The sequence below is a fragment of the Oenanthe melanoleuca genome, chromosome 5 (genome assembly GCF_029582105.1).
Source record: "Oenanthe melanoleuca isolate GR-GAL-2019-014 chromosome 5, OMel1.0, whole genome shotgun sequence".
NCBI lineage: Eukaryota > Metazoa > Chordata > Aves > Passeriformes > Muscicapidae > Oenanthe > Oenanthe melanoleuca.
In genome coordinates this window covers 44,770,115-44,794,036 of record NC_079339.1, presented here as the reverse complement: position 1 = coordinate 44,794,036, position 23,922 = coordinate 44,770,115, and the positions used below count along the sequence as shown (strand labels likewise).

The 23,922-nt window shown below is 39.7% G+C and overlaps 1 protein-coding gene across 6 annotated transcripts in view; it reads left to right on the top strand.

Annotated features, from left to right (window-relative positions):
- Positions 1-1,466: 1,466 nt before the first annotated feature.
- TTC7B (tetratricopeptide repeat domain 7B) overlaps positions 1,467-23,922 on the top strand; it is a 120,848-nt gene continuing 98,392 nt past the window's right edge. For 2 of the 6 annotated variants that reach the window (XM_056493177.1, XM_056493172.1), the window contains exons 1-3: positions 1,467-1,730; positions 18,284-18,438; positions 19,210-19,378. In XM_056493177.1, the coding sequence (XP_056349152.1) occupies positions 1,610-1,730; positions 18,284-18,438; positions 19,210-19,378 (445 nt within the window). In that variant the 5' untranslated portion in view covers positions 1,467-1,609. Of the gene's footprint in view, positions 1,768-18,283; positions 18,439-19,209; positions 19,379-23,922 lie in introns of those variants that run through there. The other 4 variants (XM_056493173.1, XM_056493175.1, XM_056493174.1 and 1 more) reach the window with 4 other exon arrangements.

Below are 23,922 nucleotides of genomic sequence, written 5' to 3'. Positions count from 1 at the left end.
ATTTATTATGTTGAGGAAATAGCTGGGGAACACACTAACAAGCTTTTAGTTGTATAAGCCTGGGTCTGTTCCTGGTCAATTAGAGATGCAATGGAAACTGAAGATCTTTAAAAAAATGCATGTTGTTTCTCATGCTTCAACTGGTGATCAAAACCAAGCAAAACTTCAGAAAGCTCCTGTCTCTAGTATATGTGAACACACACAAACCAGACAATTGTTCAGAAATTCTGATATGTGAACAACTCTCCCAATGCCCACAGGCAATGTCATGTTTACATTTAACACTTCTATTTATAGAACAGCTAGTAGTTTTACTTCTGCCCAAATTTGACTTTTGACTTGGAATTTCTGAAGACTAACATGCTAGATCCAGAGGAGTGCAATGCATGTAAAAGCAAAAATTGCATCCAGCCTTTTTTTTGAATCTTCATCATCACCTGTGACAGTCATCCTCACAAACTCAACCAAATTCCTGTGGCTTCACTGACTTCTCATTTGTGTGAATGAAAAGAATTAATTGTACAAATCTGCACTATGAACCCAAGGATGTGGAGTAAGACACTTGAATCTTTTGAATTTATTCTGTATATAGGTAGCTAGAGCATATCTCTGCTTAACCTGTTCTTTCTGTCAATGGGCTGTATCCTTACTTTGTGAAAAGTAAGTGGCAATTTCTAAAATTTTTCCCCCAATTAAGTCTTTCTGCAACTTTTTCAGTGAAAATCAGTCATGGCTGCAGCTTTCCAAGATGTATGTAAGTTGGTATGTCACATATGTGTGGTGTAGGTTTGATAAAGATACACAGTACCATTGGAATTGTTTCAGCTAGTGTTTTTATTCTAGCCAAATGTTGGAAATGCATGTATTTTCCCAAAACAAGAGTGTAATCTGTGTACCTTTCTCTCCCTCGGTTTTGGACGAAGGCACAGGGGAGTCCTGAGCGGGTGGCCATGCTGGGGTGTGCTTGGTCTGGAGCACGGTGTGGAAGTTCTGCCGGCTATGGGACGGCTGTGAGAGACCCCTGTGTGAGCACGGAAAATGGGAAAGCGCCATTAAGTAACTAAAACCCCTCGGGCGACCGCGTATAAATGGTTTCGAGGTGGGTGAAGAGGTGACCAGAGACGGGCAGGAGCTAATTTTGCGTTACCCTTTGTGGAAGCGGAGAGCGTAGCAGGGCTGGGGCGGTGTGTGGCCATGGCTCCCCTGCGGAGGCACAGAACCGGCCAGACGCGCCCGCCCCGCCGCACGCGTGAGCGGGCTGAGGGGCAGCTCCGCCGGAGCTACCAGCGGCACCTCCAGCCGCATTAGGAGGCGCGTTCTCTCCCTCCATCCCTGCCCCGCTGCTGTCCCTCCCCTCCCGCGGGTCCCGGGCGCGCTGTCCGGCCCGGGAGCGCCCCTCAGCCCGGGCCGCGCTCCCGCCAGGCCCGGCCGCTGGCCCCGCCCCGCCCGCAACGCCGCCAGGGGGCGCTGCTCCCGGCGCTCCGGGGCCGCCAGCGCGGCGCGGCCGCGGCTCTCGAGTTCCGCCGCTCCCGGGGCCGCGCCGCCCGTCCCCGCCTCCCCCTGCCCGCCGCCCCGGCCCCTTCCCGCGCCGGGGCCCCTCTGCCCGACCATGGCCACCAGGAAGGCGGGCTCGCGGCTGGAGACGGAGATCGAGCGGTGCCGCTCGGAGTGCCAGTGGGAGCGGATTCCCGAGCTCGTCAAGCAGCTCTCGGCCAAGCTCATCGCGAACGGTGCGGCGCGGGGCGGGCGGCGGCGGGGGCCCGGCAGGTGCGGCCGGGCGGGCCGGCGAGAGGGGCCTGGGAGCGCGGGGAGGCGGCGGGGCCGCAGCCGGTCGGGGCTGCCCGGCCGGCGGGAGCGGCGCGGGCCCGGCCCGGCCAAGGCACCGCGCTCATCGCCCGCGGGGCCGGGGCCGGGGCCGGGGCCGGGGCCGGGGCCGGGCGCTGCCCGCCCGCGGAGCCCCGCGGAGCCGGGGGCCGCGCTCTGTCCGGCCGGCGGCAGCGCGGCCCTGCGCGTTCGCGCCCCGGAGCGCCGAGCAGCCCGGTGTTTATCACGAGCGCACATGCTGACAGTGAGCATGAAGCCCGAGATGTCCTTCTGAGACTGCCAGGGGATCTGTCACAGCGTGTCGTATGAAGGCTTCCGTCCTTTATCTTAATAGCAGACCTCAGCAATATAATGCAGCTTCATTCATTTTGTTGTAAAAACGATAAATATTTTGCTTGTTCTCTTAATTCTTATGTCACAAACTTCTATATGCTTAACTGAGGGAGGTGAAAAGCAGTGCTCCATTCTGGGGCATGAAAGTATGTAATGAACGAGGGAGCTACTGGGAAATTCTCTTTGCCATGGATGCCTTAAATCTGTGTGAAAAAAAATATTAATTGTGTGCCTCTCTGGGCTCACTCATCTGCTTGAGGTGGACCTAGAGGTATTTTCAGAGAGCAGTGAAGTCTGTGAAGACAGAACTTGGGGTAGATAAGTTAACAGAGAGGATGAGGCATGACATTGACATCACTGGAAGTTTGTTGTGAAACCAGTGATAGCTTTGCATGTTCAGATGGGGAAGAAAACTGCATGATTCAGCTCTACACAAATACAAATAAAAGAGGAAAAGCCTGGCTCAAAGAGGAGAAAAGAATTTGAGAGTAAATGGGTAGTAGGTAACATTTATATGTGTTTGCCTTAAGAACAACTGAGTGATGTTCCTGACACTGGTATTATGCTAACTAAAAATAAACATGAGTGAAAAGAAAGAAGGTATGTTTAGTTTCAGGACATGCATCGATGAATGATGGACTATGAGCTACTTAGAGATCACTTCAAGCAAAGGCAAATATGTTTTGCTATCCAGTTAGGAAGCACAATTCTCATAGTTTCAGGATGTACTTAGGTATTTCAGACAGGGAGAGCTATGCAGGAGATATTATTGACAGCTTGACTTATATTTCTCTAACCTGTGTACATTTTACCTAGCTGAAGCATATCAGAGAAGATTATGCAATCTGCATAACTTTACACTTCAGTGGTTTTCCTATGAAGGCATCTTCTAGATTCTGTACCAGTCAAAATACAAATTATTGACGCATTTCCTGGTCTTTAAAACATGGAAAAGTATCATATGCAGATTTTATCTCTTCTTGACAGCACATGGAGTATTAAGTCGATGTGCATGACTTCCAAGTCTGGCTGAGAACATAAGTAGGAAATTAGGTGATCATATGGGTCTCCTCTTCTGTATTGGAATAACACAGGAGGCAAGTAATTTATTTAATGCCTACACCTGCTGTTAAGAGTGTAGAAAACTGGAAGTTTGTGTTCCAGATGCAGGTGTACCTAAAAAGTTGCAGGTCATGGTTATCAGCTAGTAAGACTGCCAAGGAGAGGCAGTGCCTCTGTTCCACCCATGAAGAGAAATGTGAACTGAAAAGCACTCTGATGCATATCCCTGTTTTTACTTAGTCTGAAGCAATTAACTTAAAAGTGCAGTACCCTGAACTTTACTACATCCTTCTGTACTGATTGATGTTCAGTTTTGACTAGGGAATGGTTAGCAAAAATCTGGTTTTTGGCTGAATGTGTAACAATATGTCATAGGAATGATTTAAAAGCATGGGGAAGAGGGAAGGGGAAGAGCATCTTCATTCTGACTATGTATTGGTGTGTAGGGAATTGACTTCAAATTTTTACAGAGAATATCAACATTGCTAGGAATAGTGTTTATTGCTCTTTGAACACAGATGGGAATGAATCCTTTGGGGAAGCTCTCTTGTAATTTCTTCAATCTTGCATTATTGCAAAAGAATAGAGTTATTTTACTAGGACACAGTTACAGCTCTTTTTTGGAATTGAGGATTAGACAACTTGATTAGAAGTTTAATGGTCCAAGGTATTATTTGGGCTGGTTTGCATTAGCAAATTCTCATCTTTTGAAGCCTGAAGCCTAAACAGGATGAAGGAAGAAACAGCAATGACAGCTCCCAGGACAAAGGTCTGTGTGGATACACAACGCAATAGTATGTACTTCTGATGAAATGCAGCACTTGAGAGGTGCTGTATTTTGAGTGGATTTGATTATTGTGTTGTTTATTCTGTTTAGTTCTGCTGATGAATCCTATCTACTCCCTAACAGAAGTCTGTGTATAAAACCTGGCAGTGGTTCAAATATAAATGACAGTTTAGGTGTGATTTTGGATACATAGAAATGACCCTAGAACAACTTTTTGTGCCTTATGGATTGCATTTGAAAGGCTTTCTGAGCTTTAAGAAAAAAAAGAAGGAAAATATTGATGAATTGTTAACTGTTTTTGCTATTCTGTATGTAATAGTCACAATTTGGATCACAGAAAATGTATTTTCTATGTCAAGCCTGTGATTTGCATTGCTTGTTGCAATGGATAAATAGATAGATGGATGAAAAAAGGGTCTTTAACCTGACTCAGATTTTGTTAGCCACTTAGCCTGTTTGTATTATATTTCTCTCCTTCAGAGCCAGGACTCAGCAGCAGTAATGAGATTCGTGCCATGTAACACAAATCTTGGTTTGAGCTCTTGCTTCATCAGCATTCTGCTAAAAGATTGGGTTAAAACTGTTATGTGCAGGGTGCTGAGTTAGCCTTGGCTAACACCACGTGCCCACCCAGCTGCTCAGTCTCTCCCCTTCCTTACAGGGGCTGGAGCAAAAGGTAGGATAAGATGGTAGCTTCAAATAAAGACAGGGAGATTACTTAGGAGTTACTGTTCTGGGTGAGATAGGCTTGATTTGGAATAACTGAATTTAATTTGTTGCCAGTTAAAATATAGTGAGATACTAAGATAGAAAGACACGAAAGTAACACTTTTTCTCTCCCCTTTCCCAGGCTGAACTTCACTCCTATGCCCCTCCCATGTGGTGAGGAGGGGGCAAAGGGGTCATGGTGCAAGATAGTTTCTTTCTGCTGCTCCTTCCTTCCCACGTTTTTCCTCTGCTCTGGCATAAGATTCCCACTGACAGCAGTCCTGCTTTGGAACAAGCTCTCCATGTGGTACAATTCCTTCAGGGCATATCTACCTGGCTTGGGTCCTCCCTTGAGTCCCTTTTCTGGCACCTCTGTCCCTCTTCTTCTCTGACCTTGATGTTGTGGGTTTTTTGCTGTTTCTCACTCCTTTTGTTTTCTTTTATTTTGTTCTGTGGCATTTTCTGCCCTTAAATACACTTTCCCAGAGGTGTTGTCAGCTGTGCTGAGGGGCCCAGCTGTTTCTGGCTGTGGTACTGTTGGAACCAGCTGGGCCTTGGGCAGGGCAACCCCTGCCTGGCTTTTTCCCACCAGAGCCACTCCTGCAGCCCCTCTGCTGTCAGCACCTTGCAGGTTCTAACCAGTACAGCAGGATTTTCAACAACTGGCAACTGGCAAAAAAGTCATGTGCTGCCCTGAAGGTCACAAAGATTCGGTCCTTGGATAGTCTGTAGCCTGTTCCAAGTGGTCAGTGTTCACATCCTGAGTATCACCTCTTGAATGGAACTGAGAAAAACCCCATTGTTAGAAATAAAATAGAGCAGTTTTCACTAATGAAACTTTGTGAGGATTCCCAGTTGGTTTAACTAACTTTAAAATGTCCCTTCTAAGAAAGTGAACTGAAGAAATTTTCATTGCTGGTTGAATTTTGTCTAACATTGCAAATGAACAGCATGATGGTGAAGCATGGTCATGACAGTTAGTGGATGCTTTGAGTACATAATTACTTGCTCACAGAATATTGGAAGAGGTTAAAATACTAAATGCTGAATATCTGAAACTAATCTGAATGTATTTTAAAGTGCTCCTAGAAACACAATTGGAAGCTCACATTGCAAACCTGATTGCAAGGCCATTACGTATTTTTGATGAAACACTAGAGTCTCATAGGACATGTCTACAATGGACTTCAGTATGAAGGTTGTATCTGCTTAGGGTATTTTCAGAACATCAGTATTCTCGTGTTTTCTTTCCTTCCTTTGGAAACAAAATGAGGAAGCCTTAGGTTTGTTCAGTAGCCAGCTCTATGGATAGAATAAAGGATCCATTAATTTCCGTGGGTGTTTCCAGCCATTCATTGTTGCTGTAGTTGGAACGCGACCTTGCTCAAGTTCAGTGAGATGTATGGCTCTGTCTGGAAAAGCACTGAGGGGGCAAATTTTTATAGTTTAAATGAGGTAGAATGATGTAGTTCTGTAGAAACCATAGACAGTGTGAAATATTGCATTGCTGTGGAGAAAGAATGCATGCCCAGGAAGTTCAATGGATCTATGTGCTACCAAGAGCCTTGTGACATTGCCATGAAAATAGAACATTACCTACAGGGATCAAGTTTGCTCATGGAAATGCACCAATATTGTAACACAATGGTTTTTTTTACCTAGTGAATTTCTTACTACTTTTGGTATCCCATTTCTGTTTGATTTGTCTTGTCTGGGATCTCTTCTCTGACTGCCTTTCCTCTCAACACCTTGTTTCTATTGTCTCCTGTTAGACCTATCCTCACATTTAGCCTGGCAGAGTAATGGAACAGAGAGGAGTTAAGAGCAGAGTAGCAAACCCAAAGAGTTATGAATTATTTTACATGACTAATTTTGTATGTCACCTTCTATGTTGCTCCCTTATCTTGATATAAGTGGAACCTAAAAATAGAAATATCTTATCAGTTTTCATCTGTTTTTCAGCCTTGTGAAATACAAGACCTCAGATGTATGGTTAAAGCTTATCCTCAGAGTAAACAAGAGATTTCTAAACCTCTTAGGACTCACGTCCTACTTACAAGGTGTTTACCAAATTTATTTGTTTTTATACATACAGTTGTTGGTGTGATTTGTATATGCAAAGCTTTCCTGAGAGATTGACATCTCTACCAGAAATGTTTGCAGACCATGTGACATGCCTTTCTGCATGTCCACAAAAGTAGAGTGGAGGACTCTCTTCATTTGTTATCTTGTTTTTTTCCTATTGCATTCATTGTCACATTTACAGAACAAGCTTACTAAGTACAGACATTTTTCAGAATGAAGAGCAAAGGTGGTGACAGTACTTAGATGTGTTGTCTTATTTTTGACTGACAGCTTTGTTTCTTCAGATAGCCAGGGGTGTCACAGCAGTGTAAGTGATGATGTGGATCATCTGCTTGTACTCACACTGTGTGTTCATCTGGAATAGAAAATGCTAGGGTGTGATTTCACAAGTTACCAAGCTGGTCTAATGCCTCACTGCTATTATGTAGAGTAGTTTTTTCTTCCTGCTTTTAATCAAGTTACTAATTCTTTATGCAGCTTCTCCTGGTTATGTCTTCCTGGCCTCTTCCTTGTGTTGATGAACACAGAGGTGGGGATTACTGTGCTTGGCCAGCAGAAAACTCTGTGCTTCTTGTTCTGGGGCCTGCTGTGTCTGCTGGCTTGCCAAGTTCATTTGCCTCCCACATGGGTCTGAGTAGTTTAACAGCTGGTGAAAAATGAACAGTAGCAGCAGCCAGTGGAGGGCAAAGGTGAGGGGAACTGTGAGGAAGCATGTAGTTGGTCTTTGTGGAATGAGCTAAGTATTTTGGATATTTGAGGCTTATAACTGTTTACATTTATAAGGATATTTATATATATTATGAATGTAATTATTTTAGAAATTGGATGTCTCATGTAGTAATCTTGAGTTAATTGCACTTTTGCCTTGTTTCAAAGTTACAAGGAATGATAGCCAGATTTATCCATGAATGGATGCTGTTATATATCTGCATTATATCTGCTTTCAGTTCCTTTAAACTAACTTTAAGGGTTAAAGGTTAGGATTAACTTTTCTATAGGGAAATAAATGAATTAGAATAAACTCAGGATCGTTGATACCACTTTTGTTTGGGTTTGATTTGCATGGTGGTAAAGAAGGGGGCAGAAGGCCCTTAACTGTACCAAGTATGAGCCCTTCTCCTTCCCTACCAAATCTGGGCCATTCTTCCTCCCCACAAATCGGTCTTTTTAAGAATAAAATCTTAGAATTTAATGGTTCAGTTCTTTACAGTTTTCTCTGCACTGAATGTTGTTTAATTTGAGCTGGTAAAGTGTGACTGAAGATAACTTTGTAAAAAGTAAAGTTGCAGAACGCTGAGATGACTTGGATGTCTGGCTGATAGTGTGAGGTGGGTAGCCAGACCTTTAATAATTGGAGAGCATTTGATCTCTGCTCCAGGCTTTGGAGGAAGATGCTGAATCTGGGCATTTTTCCAGTGTTAGCAAATGTGTGGCAGAATGCATGGTGGCAGCTTTTAGTGGCTGCTCTGATCAGCAATGTTATCAGTTGCTCAGGAGTTACTTCAAGAGGTGTTGCATAAGTTTCTACAAGTTCCCAGTGCACTGATGACCTGTGTGTGATTGGTATGATTTCACTCAGAATTTGTATACATAAGCTGAAATCCTTTACTGTAATCTCATATTATCTAGAGTTGTAAACTGTGCTTATTAAACAAAAAGTGGGTGGGAAATCCTTTTTGTTTCTAGAATTTTGCATGCAGCTCACCTGAGACCAATAATTTGTCTTATCTCCATAAAACTTTTGCAAAGGCAACAAAGATATGAGAACACCAACAGCTTACAGGCCCTCCCATATTTTTCTGCAGTTAATTATATGAGCAAGTTGTAGCTCATCTTTTAAGTGTGCCTTATCTCAAAGTCAGATTTGCGTGGGCTTAGCTTGAAGCTACACTTCTGTTTTTCTTTTTACTATTTAATTGCAGGCTCTCTACCTTAATGGGAAGAAAATGGTGTGCATTAATCAAGCTTTAATGGGACTGCATTAGAGCTGGGCTTAAGGGGAGGCAGAATAGGGACCTGTTGCTTTTAGGACCGCTGGTAGAATAAAAGCAAAAGAAAACAAACAAAAAACCACAAAAAATGAACCCCACCAAAACACCAATCAACCAAGTTGCCAAAAGATACTTTCTGTCTTAACACTGGTAGTTATGTACTTGAGGCAATTGTCTCTGAGACTGATAGAAGTAGGGTACTATCTTTCAACAATTTACTTGAGGCTCCCCAGGTGGACCTGAAAAGCTAGGAGAAGATTGGAAATGATAAAGAACTGTAAGATTTTGCCTTCTGGGGAACAGAGGCTCATCTAGTGCTTTCATCTGAGCTTTGGGTCACCCAAAGATAAAAAATGTCCCTCTTCTGACCTGGCAATTAGTGATTTCATTTTTTGTCGGTCGTTTTCTTTATCTTTTTGTGACAACAAAGGTTGGATTCCATTGTTATCATCTCTCAAATTTGCACTGTGCTGCAATATAGGTGTTTGGTAGAGAATGGATGAGAGCCACTGTCCTTGTGGCATGGCTTGATTTTTGCCTTACGTCTAATAGTCTCTACTATTTTGTTGTTGTTTGTAGCAACAGGACAACTGTTTTGTCCTTTGAGAAATAAATCATGGCAAGAAGCAAGATTGGAATGAATTCCTAGCTATCAGAGCATTTGCTTTTCCTGTTCTCCCAGTCATTCTTTGATCTTTGTAACCTAAACAAAACATAGATGGGAAGAATCTAAATTTTGATCGTTCTTCCTCAGTGTGGTTGATAGAACTGTTTCCAGTTAAACACTTAAAGATGATGGTGATCCTGTTTCCCACAGTTGTGTTTCCCAGTCTTGGGTATGACACGCATTTTTATTTCTTGGTTTTACATTGCATTTGACTGAATGAGGCAAGTTTTATTCAATTGTAAGCCTATCAATATTCTAGATGATACATTGTGACTGCCCTGGCTTGACTATATACTGTTCTGATGGCCTTAACATTTCACAAAATTTGGTGAGCTTGAATATAAAAAAAAATAGCTGGAAACAGTTTTCTGTTCTTAATATGTGTCATCATAAAATAAATTTCAGTAGTAGTGATACCTTGAGTGTAAATTTGCCTATGCATAAATAGATTGGAAAGCCTATAATATTTTCCTTCAAAGCAAGTTTTGGCTGTCATGCAGGAAAATTGTGTAGATACTATACAGCTGCACAGTAAAAAGTAGCCATGCCTACTATGTACTTAAGAGGCAGAGAAATGAATGACTGTATATAATTAAAGGTGTTAGGGAGTAAAATTAAATTTCTTTGAACAGCTGACTCTGTATTTTCTGCTTCTGGTTTTACATGTGTGGCGTCTGCATCAGTGTGCAGCCTTTCTACCAGTAATGCTTGTTGGGCTGCACATATTCTCTAGATAATTTTCAGCTGTCTCCAGAGACCTGGCTGGACAAGATGCTGGGCAATCTGCTTTAGTTGATCTTGCTTGGACAGGGGTGTTGGACTAGATGATCTCCAGAGGTCTCCAGAGGTCCAACCTCAGCCATCCTCTGATGCTGTGAATTCTTGCTACTAAGTAGTCAGTGATGGAATCATAAGTGACATCTGTTTATATGCATATTATTTTTCTTGTTTTTAATGTCAACCTTGTAGAAATCTAAGAATAGTTTTAGCATTCATTTTAATTTACATAGCTCCTGGTCCAGATTTACTGAATGCTGAGCACAAAGCTGAATGAGTACTTGGAGACTTGTTCTGATATTCCTCTTCAAGCCAATGCTCTTACTGCTACATTGTGAACAAAGCAAATGTCTGCTTTAAGTTCTCAGTCAACTTGTTCCTGGGTCAAAACCATGTGTTTCATGCTTTTTCTGCCAGGTGAATATGAAATCAGTTCCAGATCCAGGATTTCCAGATTCTCCTCTGGAAGAAAGCTCAACTTTTAAATGGCCTTTTTGATAAATGTTCTGTGAGAGGGTACAAGATTTTTCTTGTTTTCATCTGTTTTACAGAAACCTCACTATGAAATCTTTGTCTAGTTACTATATAGAGTAATTGACCCCTTTGGGATCCTTCTTGATGCATGCATACCACTCCTAGGATAAAATTCCTTAGGTGTTTTTTTCTTTTCTTTTTTTCTTTTGTTTGTTTGTTTGTTTGTTTGTTTGTTGGTTTATTTGTTTCTTTTGTGTATGTGTGGTTTGGTTGTTATTTTCTTTTTTTTTTTAATTTGGTCACCATGATATTCCAAAATGTTTTTGGATGTCTGAGGGAAAAATCATTGTAAAATACTGCAACATGCAGCCTTTCAGGTACTCTGAGCCTTCAGTTTTACCTTTAGAGAGACTAGGAGTTTTAGGGATTGAATAGGAATAGTTTCTTTTCTCAGTCCCAAACTAGTTTTCCTCTGGGAAGGCTTGAAGCACCACAAGGGAGTTTGCAAAGAAAATCTCAACTTCATGGAATTCTGCATGTCGATGTATGGTTCCTTTGGGATCCTGGAAATCTCATACTTGTCCTCTTTACCCCTTGCCCCTTTCCTACCCTGATTTATTTTTTTTTTAATAGTCCCGAGTTAAGACTTGAGTTTTTAATTTTTTTTTTCTTTCTGGACTCTAGGACAGAGCAGTTGAAGCAGCAGTATCATATTTTCTTACAACTCCATGCTTCATCAAATTAATCTCACCTCATGCAGTATCTTCATTTGAGACTAATGATAACCATGAGCTTTAGACTCCAATGCATTCGGACAGTTGTGCTTTTTAGGAGTCTAAAATGAGTTACCTGAAATATTTAAGATTTTTGGTGAAGAGTGGGTGAAATGATACATCATGTGATATAACATGCTTCTAAATTTATCCGGTTGCTTACAAGGAAAGATTAAAGTTTGTTTGGCTAATCAGATTCTGGAGGTATTTTGCTCTTTATTTCCTATTCCTAAATACATCCTATTTAAATTCAGATCCCCAGGGCCTGAGTCTGAGGTTGAGCCTCTTTGCTTAAATCATTGTGGTAGGAGATTTTATCCTAATTATGCACTTTTTTTCTTGCATAATTCAGAGCAAAGAGAAGTGAAATACAAAAATGTTTCTTTTAATCTCTGCCATGTGGCATATAAGGAAGAAAGAGTGCTTTTCTCCATACTCTTTCTTGCTGTAGATGTTGAGCTGTTGAGGGAGGCTCCATAAATAACGTGTAACTATTGTTATTAGCACAGGATCATGTGTATTCTTGCCAGTGTGCCACAGCAGCATGATATGGATGTTTAATTGCAGAGAAACATCTGGTGCATGGAGACTTGATAACTTGAGCAGGGTTGTTGATAGTTGTTGGCATAGTTGAGATAGCTGTTGTTATCCAAGAGGTGTGTTTCCCTTATGCCTTCCAAGTATTTCCTTCTGATAAAAGTAATTATCTAACCCTTAAAATTTTTTCTGCATCAATATTAGGAACACTTGAGAAACCACATATATAGTAGTCATGATCTAGACAAACTTCAGTGTTTTGCTTTGGTTTTTATCCGAACCACCACAGGAAAGGTAATACTTTACCAAAATATGTAGTTGGTGCTCCACAGAACAACAGGTAGCAAGCAGGTTCCTTAATTCTGTTAAGACTACGTCATCATTCACTGTGGACTTATCTTGGTGTACTCTGGAATTGAATAAACTTTAAAAAGCACTTCTTGGAATGAATTCTGAAGGCAAGAGAGAGCTCCTAATCTGTATTCAGCTATGCTTTTTTTAAATAGCTCTATGCAATGTTGCCATTCTTTTTTTTTCTCCCTCTCCTTACTCTTAATTTTAGAAAGGAATTTAGAGCTAGATATTCCTCTCACCTAGCCTGCTAACAGCCTCGGGTTCTCTAACAAGTGCCTGGACGTTGTGGTAGCATTCATCAGAGAGATGACTATTTTCCATATTATCATGTGATTCTGTGGATAATTCAAGATAGAATGTGGCTTTAACCTGAGTAAGTGTTAGTGTTATAAGTAATCTTCATCATCCTTGATCAAGGATAAAAAAAGAGTAATTCTCTATTTTAATTCTGTTTTTCTGTGAGTAACTGCTTCAGATTCTGATACTGTGGTGAAAAATTTGCTTAAAAAAGCAGATGTTAAAAATAAAGTAGCAAAGAGGCTTTCATTATGGTATTTTTAGAAACTATTTTGCAAAGGCACGTCACTGTGTGCTTTTTCCTATCCCCTATTTATGCTAGCCTGTATTCTTATTTTGAAGATGATTCATATTGATCTGTATTGCAAAGAGGGATAGCCATGTCTACACAAGGCACTTCCCAAGCCATTATTGTACTTACATTTTGTAAGTTTTCTCTAAGCTGAAAGAAAGCAGCATACACAAAGCGTGTTTCTTGGTTTTGCTTTGTATGTGAAGGGAAATGTGCCTTTCACCTGAAGCATCCTTGAGTTTGTCTTGGGATTCCAAGGTGTTCAGAGCTGTCTTTGATTATAGGCAGAGGACATCCTATTAGCCAGGTGGATTGTTTCAGTGATACTGTGATGTTGCAGAAACAGATGGGCAGGTTAGGCTTTTCTTGTCCAAAATGGTTCTGCAATGCAGTTGTGATGTAAGTTATCAAATACCCCCTAAATCTGCTAAGTAATTGTTGTTGATGAATTCTTCAGCAAGGAAATAGATGAATAAGAGGGAATCTTTCCTTTAATCAAGAATTTTATTCTGAACCAAAATTGTGTCAATTTTCTAAAAGTGGGATACTGGTTTTCATGTTACTGAAACTGTTTTTGAACAGTTTTTTTTTTTTTTTCTGAAACATCTATTTAGACTGGCTGAAGGAGCACTAAACTTCCTGTTATCAACCTTACACAGTTTAATTCTTTCTCTGTAAAGTGTTTAATAGAAGAATATCATCTAGATCACTCATTCTGTGCTGGAAGAAAAATAAAAGCAATTTCTTCTCAAACAGTTCTTACAATTTTTTAAAATGTCTTAAGGGGTAGCTATAACTAATGGAAAACTCAGCTAGAGCTATGACTTCATAAACGGTTTCCTTCAGAAATGTCCATATAATTGGAATTTTGTTACAAGCACCATTGAATGTTGTTCTTACTGGCACAGAATGGTTGATGCACATAAAGCCAATGTTAATAAAGTACTCACTCAGTAATAATTTGATTTAAAAGTTTGTTGCCAGTATCTGACCCTGATGGACTGACTTAGCAGATGAGTGACTCAGTAAATAAGGAAATTCTGCTTTGCAGTGGCTTTTATGGTTTGCAGTCTGTCACCTGTTGTTTCCAAGTGTTGTCATCAGCAGTTGCACCAGTGCAGCACTTCTGTGATGAAGCCAGTTTGACAGTAACTCTCTCTCTCTCATGGTGCTGTGTCTCATGGTCTACAGCAGTGGCACAGGGAAAGGGTGAGCTGTACTGTATATAAATGACCTAGAAGAGCAGCTTTTGTTCTGCTGCTCAGTCAGATCTGTGTGTAAGTTGCAGCTGCTGTTTTCTCCTCTCCCACCTTTACTTTGAAGGAAAGTATGGGCAATACATGTCACTGCACCGTGACTGTCTCTAGCTACTGTGTGGATCATTAGCTTCTCTGACTTGCATCAAGGATGGGAGCAAAATACCTGGGTTCTGTAGACTACTTTTCCTCTAAAGGTGCCTGGATAGTTTCAGAGTATATGCCAGCTTAAACTTAAGGCTTTGTTCTTGCTTGTGTCCTCTCTTTAGCAGCATCAAATTTCTAAAGTTTTCAAGTCATTATCAGAGAGGTGAAACTTATCTTAGGGTGAAGGGAGGAGGATGAGAGAGGGAAGGGTGAGAGAGGATAAACAATTTTCCAGAGGTGGTTTCATGTTTCTCTCCTCTTCCTTTCCCCAATGCAAGAAATTCTTCTGTGTATAAGAGAGGAATAATCTTACAAGCTTTCTTCAGAGTGCTAGATCTGTGTCTATCCTTGTCTTGTTCTGTTGTGGCCCCACAAATGGGTGAGAATTCGGTCTTCTAAACCTGGTCTTCCTCTTTCTGTGGTGCAGCTGATATGGCTACACTTTGTTCTTGGTGTGCCAGTGCTGTTGTTTGGTTACTTTTCTCCATTAGTACTAGAAATTATTTCAGCACTTTGTTTTACAAATCCTCATGCCTCAAGGTATGCATTTTCGTACAGGCAGTGAGAGGTTTATTTTCTTTTTATTTGGTGCCTGACCTGTTCTTTGGCTCTCATGTGTTATAAAAATCCAAACTAGTTGCTTCACATGCTTCCTTGATAGTTTTGCAGTTTATATAAACAAAACACGTGGCAGCTGGTGCTGTTGTATAGCTGTTCTTATCTCAATGGCGCAGTTGTTCTTACCTCTTTATTCAAAGAGATAGGTTTATTGTATTTAACTTAATTAAAGAAATGCTTGTTACAACAGTGTGGACCAGAGCAATTTTTAGGACCTACTTGAAGGATTGCATATCAGAGGGAAAGATACATGTGATACTTTGTTCTTTGGCACTTCTGAAGTTCTGCTACTTGAAGTGTTAAAAAATGTCAATGTAAAAAAATGTAAACAGCCTTGGTGATATTTCAGCTCCTGAACTAAAACACTTGTTTTAGAGTGTCATTTAGATTCCTTGTGATGTTTGACAATCTTGTTTCCTCAACCTTCTTTGGAAATAGAGCTTGCTCAGTGAAACATTAAACTGAATAAAAGGAAAGAAATGTTCCTTGTTAAATGAACTACTTTTGTTTCAATGAGTACAGATCAGAGAAAAAGTATCAACTTATAAATCCCTTAAAACATAAAGTAACTAGTTTGACATATTTTCACATATTTTTTTAAAGTTGCCACTTAGCTTTAAAAATACAATTAACAAAATTAATCTTCATTGTTCTTCTGCCAAGTGGGACATTACCATGTTGACCTAAAGTATTATATTCAAGATCTACTCTACTGTTTGTTAATCCCCTTTGTAACAGGCTCATAAACCAAAATTGTTTACACAGAACAGATTCTGGACTTCTCTAAATAGTATAAGTAAAATACCTGTTCTGAAAGGACCCTCCAGTGACCAAGTCTTTGAAAGGAAATTAACTACATACAGTGAACTGAAGTTCAGTTTTGTAAGGCTCTGATCTCTGAGAGCCTTTCACACACTGTTAAACCCCTTGAAACCAAACTAGCCTGCCTTAAATTGGTGTACAAAATCAGGTGTCTTTTCTGTGCAGTTTAAACTCTTTGATTTCCAGAGAGATGGAATAATTGCAGAAAGTGCAGTCCTCCAGAGTGTTATGCTAAAGCTGTCTTTGAGCAGGTTAATGTTGGTCATAATATCTGATTTTACTATTTGTTCACTATTACTGTGACTATGGTAATGAAATGTGAGATTTGGAGTAAGTCTGTTACAAAGGAGATTTGGGCTGAAATACCATGTTTAGATTTGGTCACTTTAATTTCTTGTTTAGTTTGCAGCTTGAAGCTAAAGCTATGGAAGCTGTTGATTTTTATCAATTATGCTATGATTTCTGTTTGAAGGAAAAGAAACAACATGCAAAAACAGACTGCAAAAAATAATACTGAGTGTCTTTAAAATTTTAAAAAAACCACTGTAGCATATTGGGGTTTTTTTGGGAAATTTACTTATCACACTTAGAATTGTCTATACCATTTGTGCTTTTTAGTATATGTATCACAGCTTGCATAAAATATGTTGATATTGATGGAAATAACTCTATTTGATGGAAAGGTCTCATGAAATGAAGCATTATGCCCTACTGTGTTGTGCAGAGGGGAATGCAAGCCTCTGATAGCCTGATGGGTTGTGTCAGAGTGTGGAAGAGCTGGCCAAGGCCATTGCATGGACACTCATTTATTTGAAGGTTCTTGTGATGGAGGGTAGTTCTTGGTGACTGGAAAGAGGTACATGTGGCCACTTCCAAGAAGGGTCTGGGGACTGGAGGTTGATCAGCCTAACCTCAGGCCCTGAGAAGATTAGGAAGTATGTCCTGGTAGGATAAGAAGGTGATTTGGATCAGTTGACATGGGTTTATCAAGGACAAACCAACCAGACAGCTCTTGATGAGAAGTGACTGACTGTATAGATGGAGACATGGTCGGAGTCAATGGTCAAAAATTACAACAAGGGAAACGAGTAGATAACAAGCTAAAAATTTCTAGAAGAAGAACAGTCAAATGTTGTGCAATGCCATCTGGAGGGGCTTTGTAATCTGTGGAAATGCTCAAAACTGTGTATAATCCTGTGCCTTCCCTAATTTTGAAGTATGTATTTTATTTCTTTTTCTTCATTTAATACATTGAAATATCTTTTAGTTTTCATTTTGGCTGAACAGACTTCAATGAAAAAATGGCAAAACTAGTGTAAATTGCTTCAAACAATCCTGTGTGGCTGGAGTGGGAAGCAGTTTGAGATTTCTGGCTTGGGCCCTTTCCTAGGGGAATGCAGCTGACAGTCACTGTTGTGGCTGTTGCTGCCACAAGGCACTGGAGCAATGGAGGCTGTGGGCGAGTGGTTTCAAAGACTGATGCTGGTCCCTCCAGGTGCTTATGCTGGCAACATCTATTGCCCCTTTCCCTGCTTTTTGCTGTACTCTAATATAATATGTTGTCCTTATTTGTTTTCAAAACACAGAAAAGACTCTAAGGCATGTTAAGTCATAAATGTGCTCAGTTCTCACAGGCTCACTTGTTCCCTGCTGCAGCTAACAATGTGTACAATGTGTTTCTCAGGCACTACCAAAATGTTTCTTATTTACTGTAGAACCTTCTTTTCCTGGTTCTGTTCAGACATTGTTTGCAAGACATGACTTGGTCTTCTCAAGTCCCAGAAGGGTGATGACTTTTACAGCACTTTTCTGACTAGAGGAAAAAATCAATACATTTCAGTAAAAGAAGTTTAGTGATCCTGGCTAAGGGTGAGGTAGAACATTACCAGTTTTTTGAATTTCAGAAGCGTGCTGGGTGCAACATTTCTGGGCAGCCTGGTGTTACATTGTACCTTCAGGTCTGAGAAGTGGTGGTAAGCTGTAAAAAATGGGGAGAGAGATGAGAAATGGACAATCATACAGAAGAATTGGGATGGCTGGAGCCTTGAAAAGGTCTAAGGGAGATCTACAGAGAAGATATGAATGGTGATCACAGTCATAGTGAGGGTCATGTAACTTCAAATAAATAAATTAATCCAGTATAAGCATTCATATTTGAAACCAGTTTTTTTGGTGAAGTGAGTATCAGAAGTATATCTTGTCCTGTTCAGAGAGCCACATAAAGCTTTGGAATCAAGTGCTGGTTTTTGAGGAGGAAGGACAGAATACTGACTTGAGATTAATGTTTTAATTCTTTTTGTCTTAGAACGCAGGAGACTTGATTCTACAGTGAATCAGGCAGAGAAAAGATAAATTGAAAAGTAAAACAAAGTATCATATGACACACGATAAATCCGAATACTTAATGTGTTTAAAATTCAGGCAATGTTAGTGAAATAAAATTATTTCTAATACTTCCTGTGTTTTGTTATTTTTACAGATGACATGGCAGAGCTTCTTCTTGGGGAGTCCAAACTAGAACAATTTTTGAAGGAAAAGACTCTTAAACACAGTAGTAGTCCCCGGGGCCCCCAGCCAAAGCTGACTGAGATCAGGAAACATCTCACGGCAGCACTTGATAGAGGAAATCTCAAGGTATGTAAGTTGGCATGAGCAAGAATTAGAAAAGTTGAAGTTGAGGAAAGATTCCTTAAATTATATTTGCAGGTTATGAAAGGGAGATTAATACAAGAGAGCATTTTCTGTCAGAACCTTCTAATGTTCATAATCATTCTGGTCCTTCTTTTACTTAACTATTGTTGTAGCTTCTACATCAGCTTACTTCTTCTGTACTCAATGTCCATCTTTTCAGACATCAAAAGAAGCTTATTTTACAGTCATCTGTAACATTTTTCAGTGGCTTCTGGGAGTATTAATTTCTCTATTTTTTTCACTCTTCATTTCTCCATTAGTTTTTTTTTTTTTTCAAGACATTTATTCTTTCCTGATACATTGAAATGGTGTAAATTAAATATGTAGGCTGTGGAACTTATATCATTAAGTTTTGATGCTATATTATTTTCAACTGTGCTTGTGGTGTTAGAAAGAGGAGTCATTGGAGGAGTTGTAATGATAATCTGCCTTTAAGTAGTTTTATCACCTGGCAAAGCTGGTTTCCAACTGAGGGGTATTTCTGGTACACATGTAAATACGCATGTGAATATCTAATGCTTTTCAGTAGCTTGCTGAAATGAGATTTAGTGAATTCCCCCCTACTTCAAGCTTCTCAAATATTACACAAGACAGGCTTTTGTTCATTTGTTAGAAGAAATATTCTGGGGGTGACAGGAAACATACCTAATAATTATAGAAAGAATTAGATGTATTTTCTCAGGGAAAACCCTTTCTTATTTCTCTTCCTTCTAGCCAGAATTCCTACAAGAAGCTAACCTAATAATGGCCAAATTAAACTATGTGGAAGGTGATTACAAAGAAGCTCTGAACACATATGCCAGAGTTGGTGTTGATGACTTGCAGCTGACTGCAGTGCCACCATATCGGCTACGGATGATTGCTGAAGCATATTCTACAAAAGGTAAGATTGCTCTTTCCAGTATCAAAATGTGGAAATAGTTTTTTAAAAGTTAATTTACATCTTGTCTGAAGATGAAGAATTTTTTAGTTTGAATGTCATCTACATAGTAGTGAAGTGCTATATTTGTAGATAAAATAAGAAGATGGTTTGTGTCCTTCAGATTGTTCCAAGTTTGTGATAGGTTGACAAGGTTGACAATTGAGGTTGCCTCAATTAATATTCTAACTGTGCTGTCACCTGATCAAATTTTTTGAGTGGTCTATTTAAAAGTCCTTTCATATGTAAGTGTCACAGTAACTGTGGCTAGTTACTAAAAGTATTATCACTGTTGCTAAAAGTTAAGGGTTACAAAATGCAGTGCAGTTTTGTGTGGCTGTGGGCAGAATGGAGAACTTTGATTCACAGTGTTGCCTTTCACTGAATGTTAAAATGCTCAGCCTAAGCTAGGTTACGTAGCTAAATTACCACTCAATTGAGAAGAGTGTTAATAACATGATAACTGACTTAAAGCAATACATCACTTGTGCACTATTATTTTTGAATTTTTCTAATACTAATATAGTTTTTTTTAAAAATTCAGAAAGTGAAGGTAATTGAAAACTATTTTCTTTACTACTCTAGTATAGTGAAAATTGCAATGCTGGCCTTGTGTCTTAAGGTGGCAGTGCCACTTCAGTTTAGAAAACTGTAATAGACTTAGGGCTGGTCAGTGTGTTGGGGAAAATGGTAGTTTGTATGCCAGGGGTTTGTTAGAATTTGCTGAATGAAGTGTTTGCTTTGGTCTGCTGTGTTTAAGTATGGGTTTGTTTGCATATGTACTTTTTGTTATGGCAAGAGGTGTATCAAAGGCAGCAAAAAATTTGTGAGAGACTTCTATAGCTTTGACTGACAATTGATCAAGGATTGTTTCTAATATTAGTCTTGGAAGAGTGTGACTGTTTTCCACCAACACAGTCTTCCAGTAAACGTTAGACAAGCATGAATCATGTCCTACAGAGAAGTCAAGGAAGTAAGGGAACTGGTACCAGTGACAAAAGGGTGATTCATAAGTCTGGTCACTCTTTAGATTTAAATGGGAAGTGGGAGTATAGGGGGAATTCTTCTATATGATGTGTGCACTTCCACTCAGGTTTGTGGATTTTGGCTGTTCTTTTTGGTTTGTTTTTTGAATCTATGAGGATGTCTGTTGAATTGGTCATGTTCTTTCCATGGACTTGATCAACTTTAAGAACCTAAGTTTGCTTTTATCTCCAAAAAATTTAATTGATTCTTTTCCCAGAGCTCAGCATTTCTGGCTCTGTTTCGTTTGGCCTCATAAGGATATAAAACAGTTGAAACCATAGATTTTGCACATAAAATTAGTATTATGAATTTTACTTTCTTCAAACATAATGTATTAGAAAATCGAAAAACAGATACCTTTTGTACTCTAGGATGTTTTGTAAGTTTAGAATTTAAAAAAAAACAACTTGAGAACAGAAACCCAGCATATTTTCTGTGTAGATGTGTGGGTTTTTCCTTCTGATTTCAAATTTATTCTTAAAACATTGAAATCTGTCATATAAGGCCTGATTTGTCTTGATGGGACTTCATTACTTTTGTCAAGTTTATTGGGTGACTGGCTACCAGTTTACCTGAGCAAACTATTGGTTTTTCTGTTGTTTTGTTCATGTTTAGGAACATCTCTTTTTGCTATTGTGTTTCCAGTTTGAATGACATTTTAAGATGGTTTGGATTGGAAGGGACCTTAAAGATCATCTCATTCCAAGTGCCTGCTATGGGCAGAGACACCTTCCTTCCACTAGACCAGGTTGCTCAAAGCTCCATCCAACCTGGCTGCAAACGCTCCCAGGGATCCCAGGGATCCACAGCTTCTCTGGACAGCCTGTTTCAGTGCCTCACCACCCTCACAGGAGACAATTTCTTCATGATAGCTAATATAAACCTGCCCCTTTTCTATTTAAAGCCTTTATCCCTTGTCCTATCTCTACATGCTCTTGTAAAATGTCCCTTTCCAACTTTCTTGCAGGCCCATTTAGGTACTGAAAGATGATTTAAGGTCTGCCTAGAGCCTTCTCTTCTCCAGCTGAGCAACCCCAACCATCTCAGAAGATTAAAAAATTTTAATTTTCTTCTCATGGTAGAGGATTGCAAGAATACAGTCTTCTGTGTGTTCTAGAATGAGGTGATAATCACAGAGCAGTCTTAAATTTAGTATTCAAAATCTGGACAGGTTTAGAATAGTTGACAACTAAATAGCATATGTTTCTATTCAGTAGTGTACATTTAATTCTCACTCTCTTCCCCGTTTCTGGTTGATGCTTTTCTTTCTCCTTTTAAGAGTGGCTGTAAACTTTACAGTCTGATTTCAGAGTCTCTTCAGAGATGACTGAGGTTTGTAAGTATTATGCAACTAAATACAAGTTATTCTTACAGAGATTTTGTGCTTCACTGGGATTTTTATTTCTGCTTGTATGTTATATAAAGATAAAACTCTTCAGAGTATTTAGATTTTTTTTTTGTAGTTATAGCACCATGTTATTAAGCAGTGAGGGACTGTCTGTGCCTGTTTGCAAGCATTGGCCTGGCTGCACCGTTTAATGCTTCACCATGCAGAGGCAGTGAAAGATACCTGCTGAAATTTCCCCATTTCAGTCCAGTTCCACAGGGTTTGCAGTCTTGTATACTATTGTGTAGTGGTCAAATACTGATGTTCTTACCACTGAGAAAGGCAGAGAGCAGATAAGAAATGGTCGTTTTTTATTGCCTTAATATTTTTCATTATTTAAGGTGGGACCACCTCCATGTACTTAGCTTTTCACTGTGAGACTTCATTCTGTGACCTCAGAGGTGACAGATTGAGAGGGATGCATGAGTTGACATGTTTCTTCTTCTACAGTTGTTACAGGGTACATAAATGAGCATGTTGCACTGTAACCATAGACAGTTCCGCAGCTTACAACAAACCCTTGGAAATGACCTGCTTTCCAGATGGCTCATCTTACTACTGCACATGGAACATACAAAGTATGTTTCTCTGTTCTTCACAGCAAAGGAAGGGTCTCTGTGTGTATGGATGCAACAAAGTACGAAACGGATTCAGGATCAGCTTCAAGCTGAATTTTGCTGGAGTTTTATCTACTGCCAGCTAAAAAGAAGGGAAAGAGGAACAGCAGTAGTGACAGTGGTGGGGAGAAAAAATAGAATTGGAACATGGATGGGAAAACAAGAGAACTAAGCCATCTACTGCCTGTGGTGCACTCATGAAGGGGTCCTCATATTTTTATTACAGAAATGAGTTAAATGCTTATATATATATCTTTAAAAGAATACTTTTAATTCTTTATGTTTACAGATTTAGTTGAGGATAGCACATTTAGGAGACTATATATGAGAGGTATAATATGGAATGATAGTAAGTCAAGGCCAGGATTCAAAGACTCTCAAACCCAGCAAGGAAGATTAAATGATTATTATTATTTTCTTGGAAATATCTAGTTAGTGGAAAATTGCTTCAGCTCTTTCAAAGAAAGTTTCATGCTAGATTTGTCAAAATGCAATATCATAAAATTTCAACAAAATTTTAGGAAAATCCTATCAACTTACCTTTTCAAATGTTTTCTATTTCCATTACACTCTTTGCCAGCCTCTGGTGTGTGGGGAATCACAGGCACTCAGTGCCCAAGATGTGCTGGAACATGGCTCCTTTCTGTTGCTCCACCTAGAGAAAGTGTGCAAAATTGTTAATGTGGTGGTAATGGCATGGTTGTATTTTATCAGACTGAATAGCTGTGGACAAGTTTTTGGTTTTAATTTTTTCCTGGCTTCTGGCAACAAAAATAACTTCTAGTAGTGATGTCTTGTGCTTTATCCTGACTTGAAGAGAAGATGTAGGATTATCTGACGAAAAGGTATCTGCTGCTGTGCCCATTAAAACAAAAAAGAGCAGAGTAACTGTGTGAATGCATGAGGCAAAGCCTCAAAACCTTGGTAATAGTTCCAATATTTTCCTGCCTTTCTTTACTTTTCCTCAAATTCACATGTTAAAAACAGAGTTGTAGAAGAAGATGATTTTCTCTTGTGTAGTTAACTTCATGTACTTTTTGACATTATGCACTCATGTTTTTGTGTGCATGCCCATAGAATGCAGTTCTGATTGCACCAATGTTTTCTTTAGGAAGGAGCTAATTTTGATGCTGTGGCTTCTGAGTAATGATTCTGTATCGGTATGTGGAAGGTGTTGTGTGGGATAGAGTGTTAATAAAATTATAGTTTTTGTATTACATGCATTATTTTTTAAAATACAAAGACTTACTTGAAGACATACAGTGGGACATTTGTAAAATATAGTGTAAATCATAAATTGAGAAGATGGAGGTTTTCAAATCAACGGACCACTTAGTACTTGCAAAAACATGAGAATACTTACTTGGATCTGTTGGTTAGTTTTCCCCCATCTGCTTGTAAATTCATTTGACACACAAGCAGAGAAGAAGCATCCAATAAAATGATTTTCTGTAGCAAAATGCCTATGGTTGGAGTTG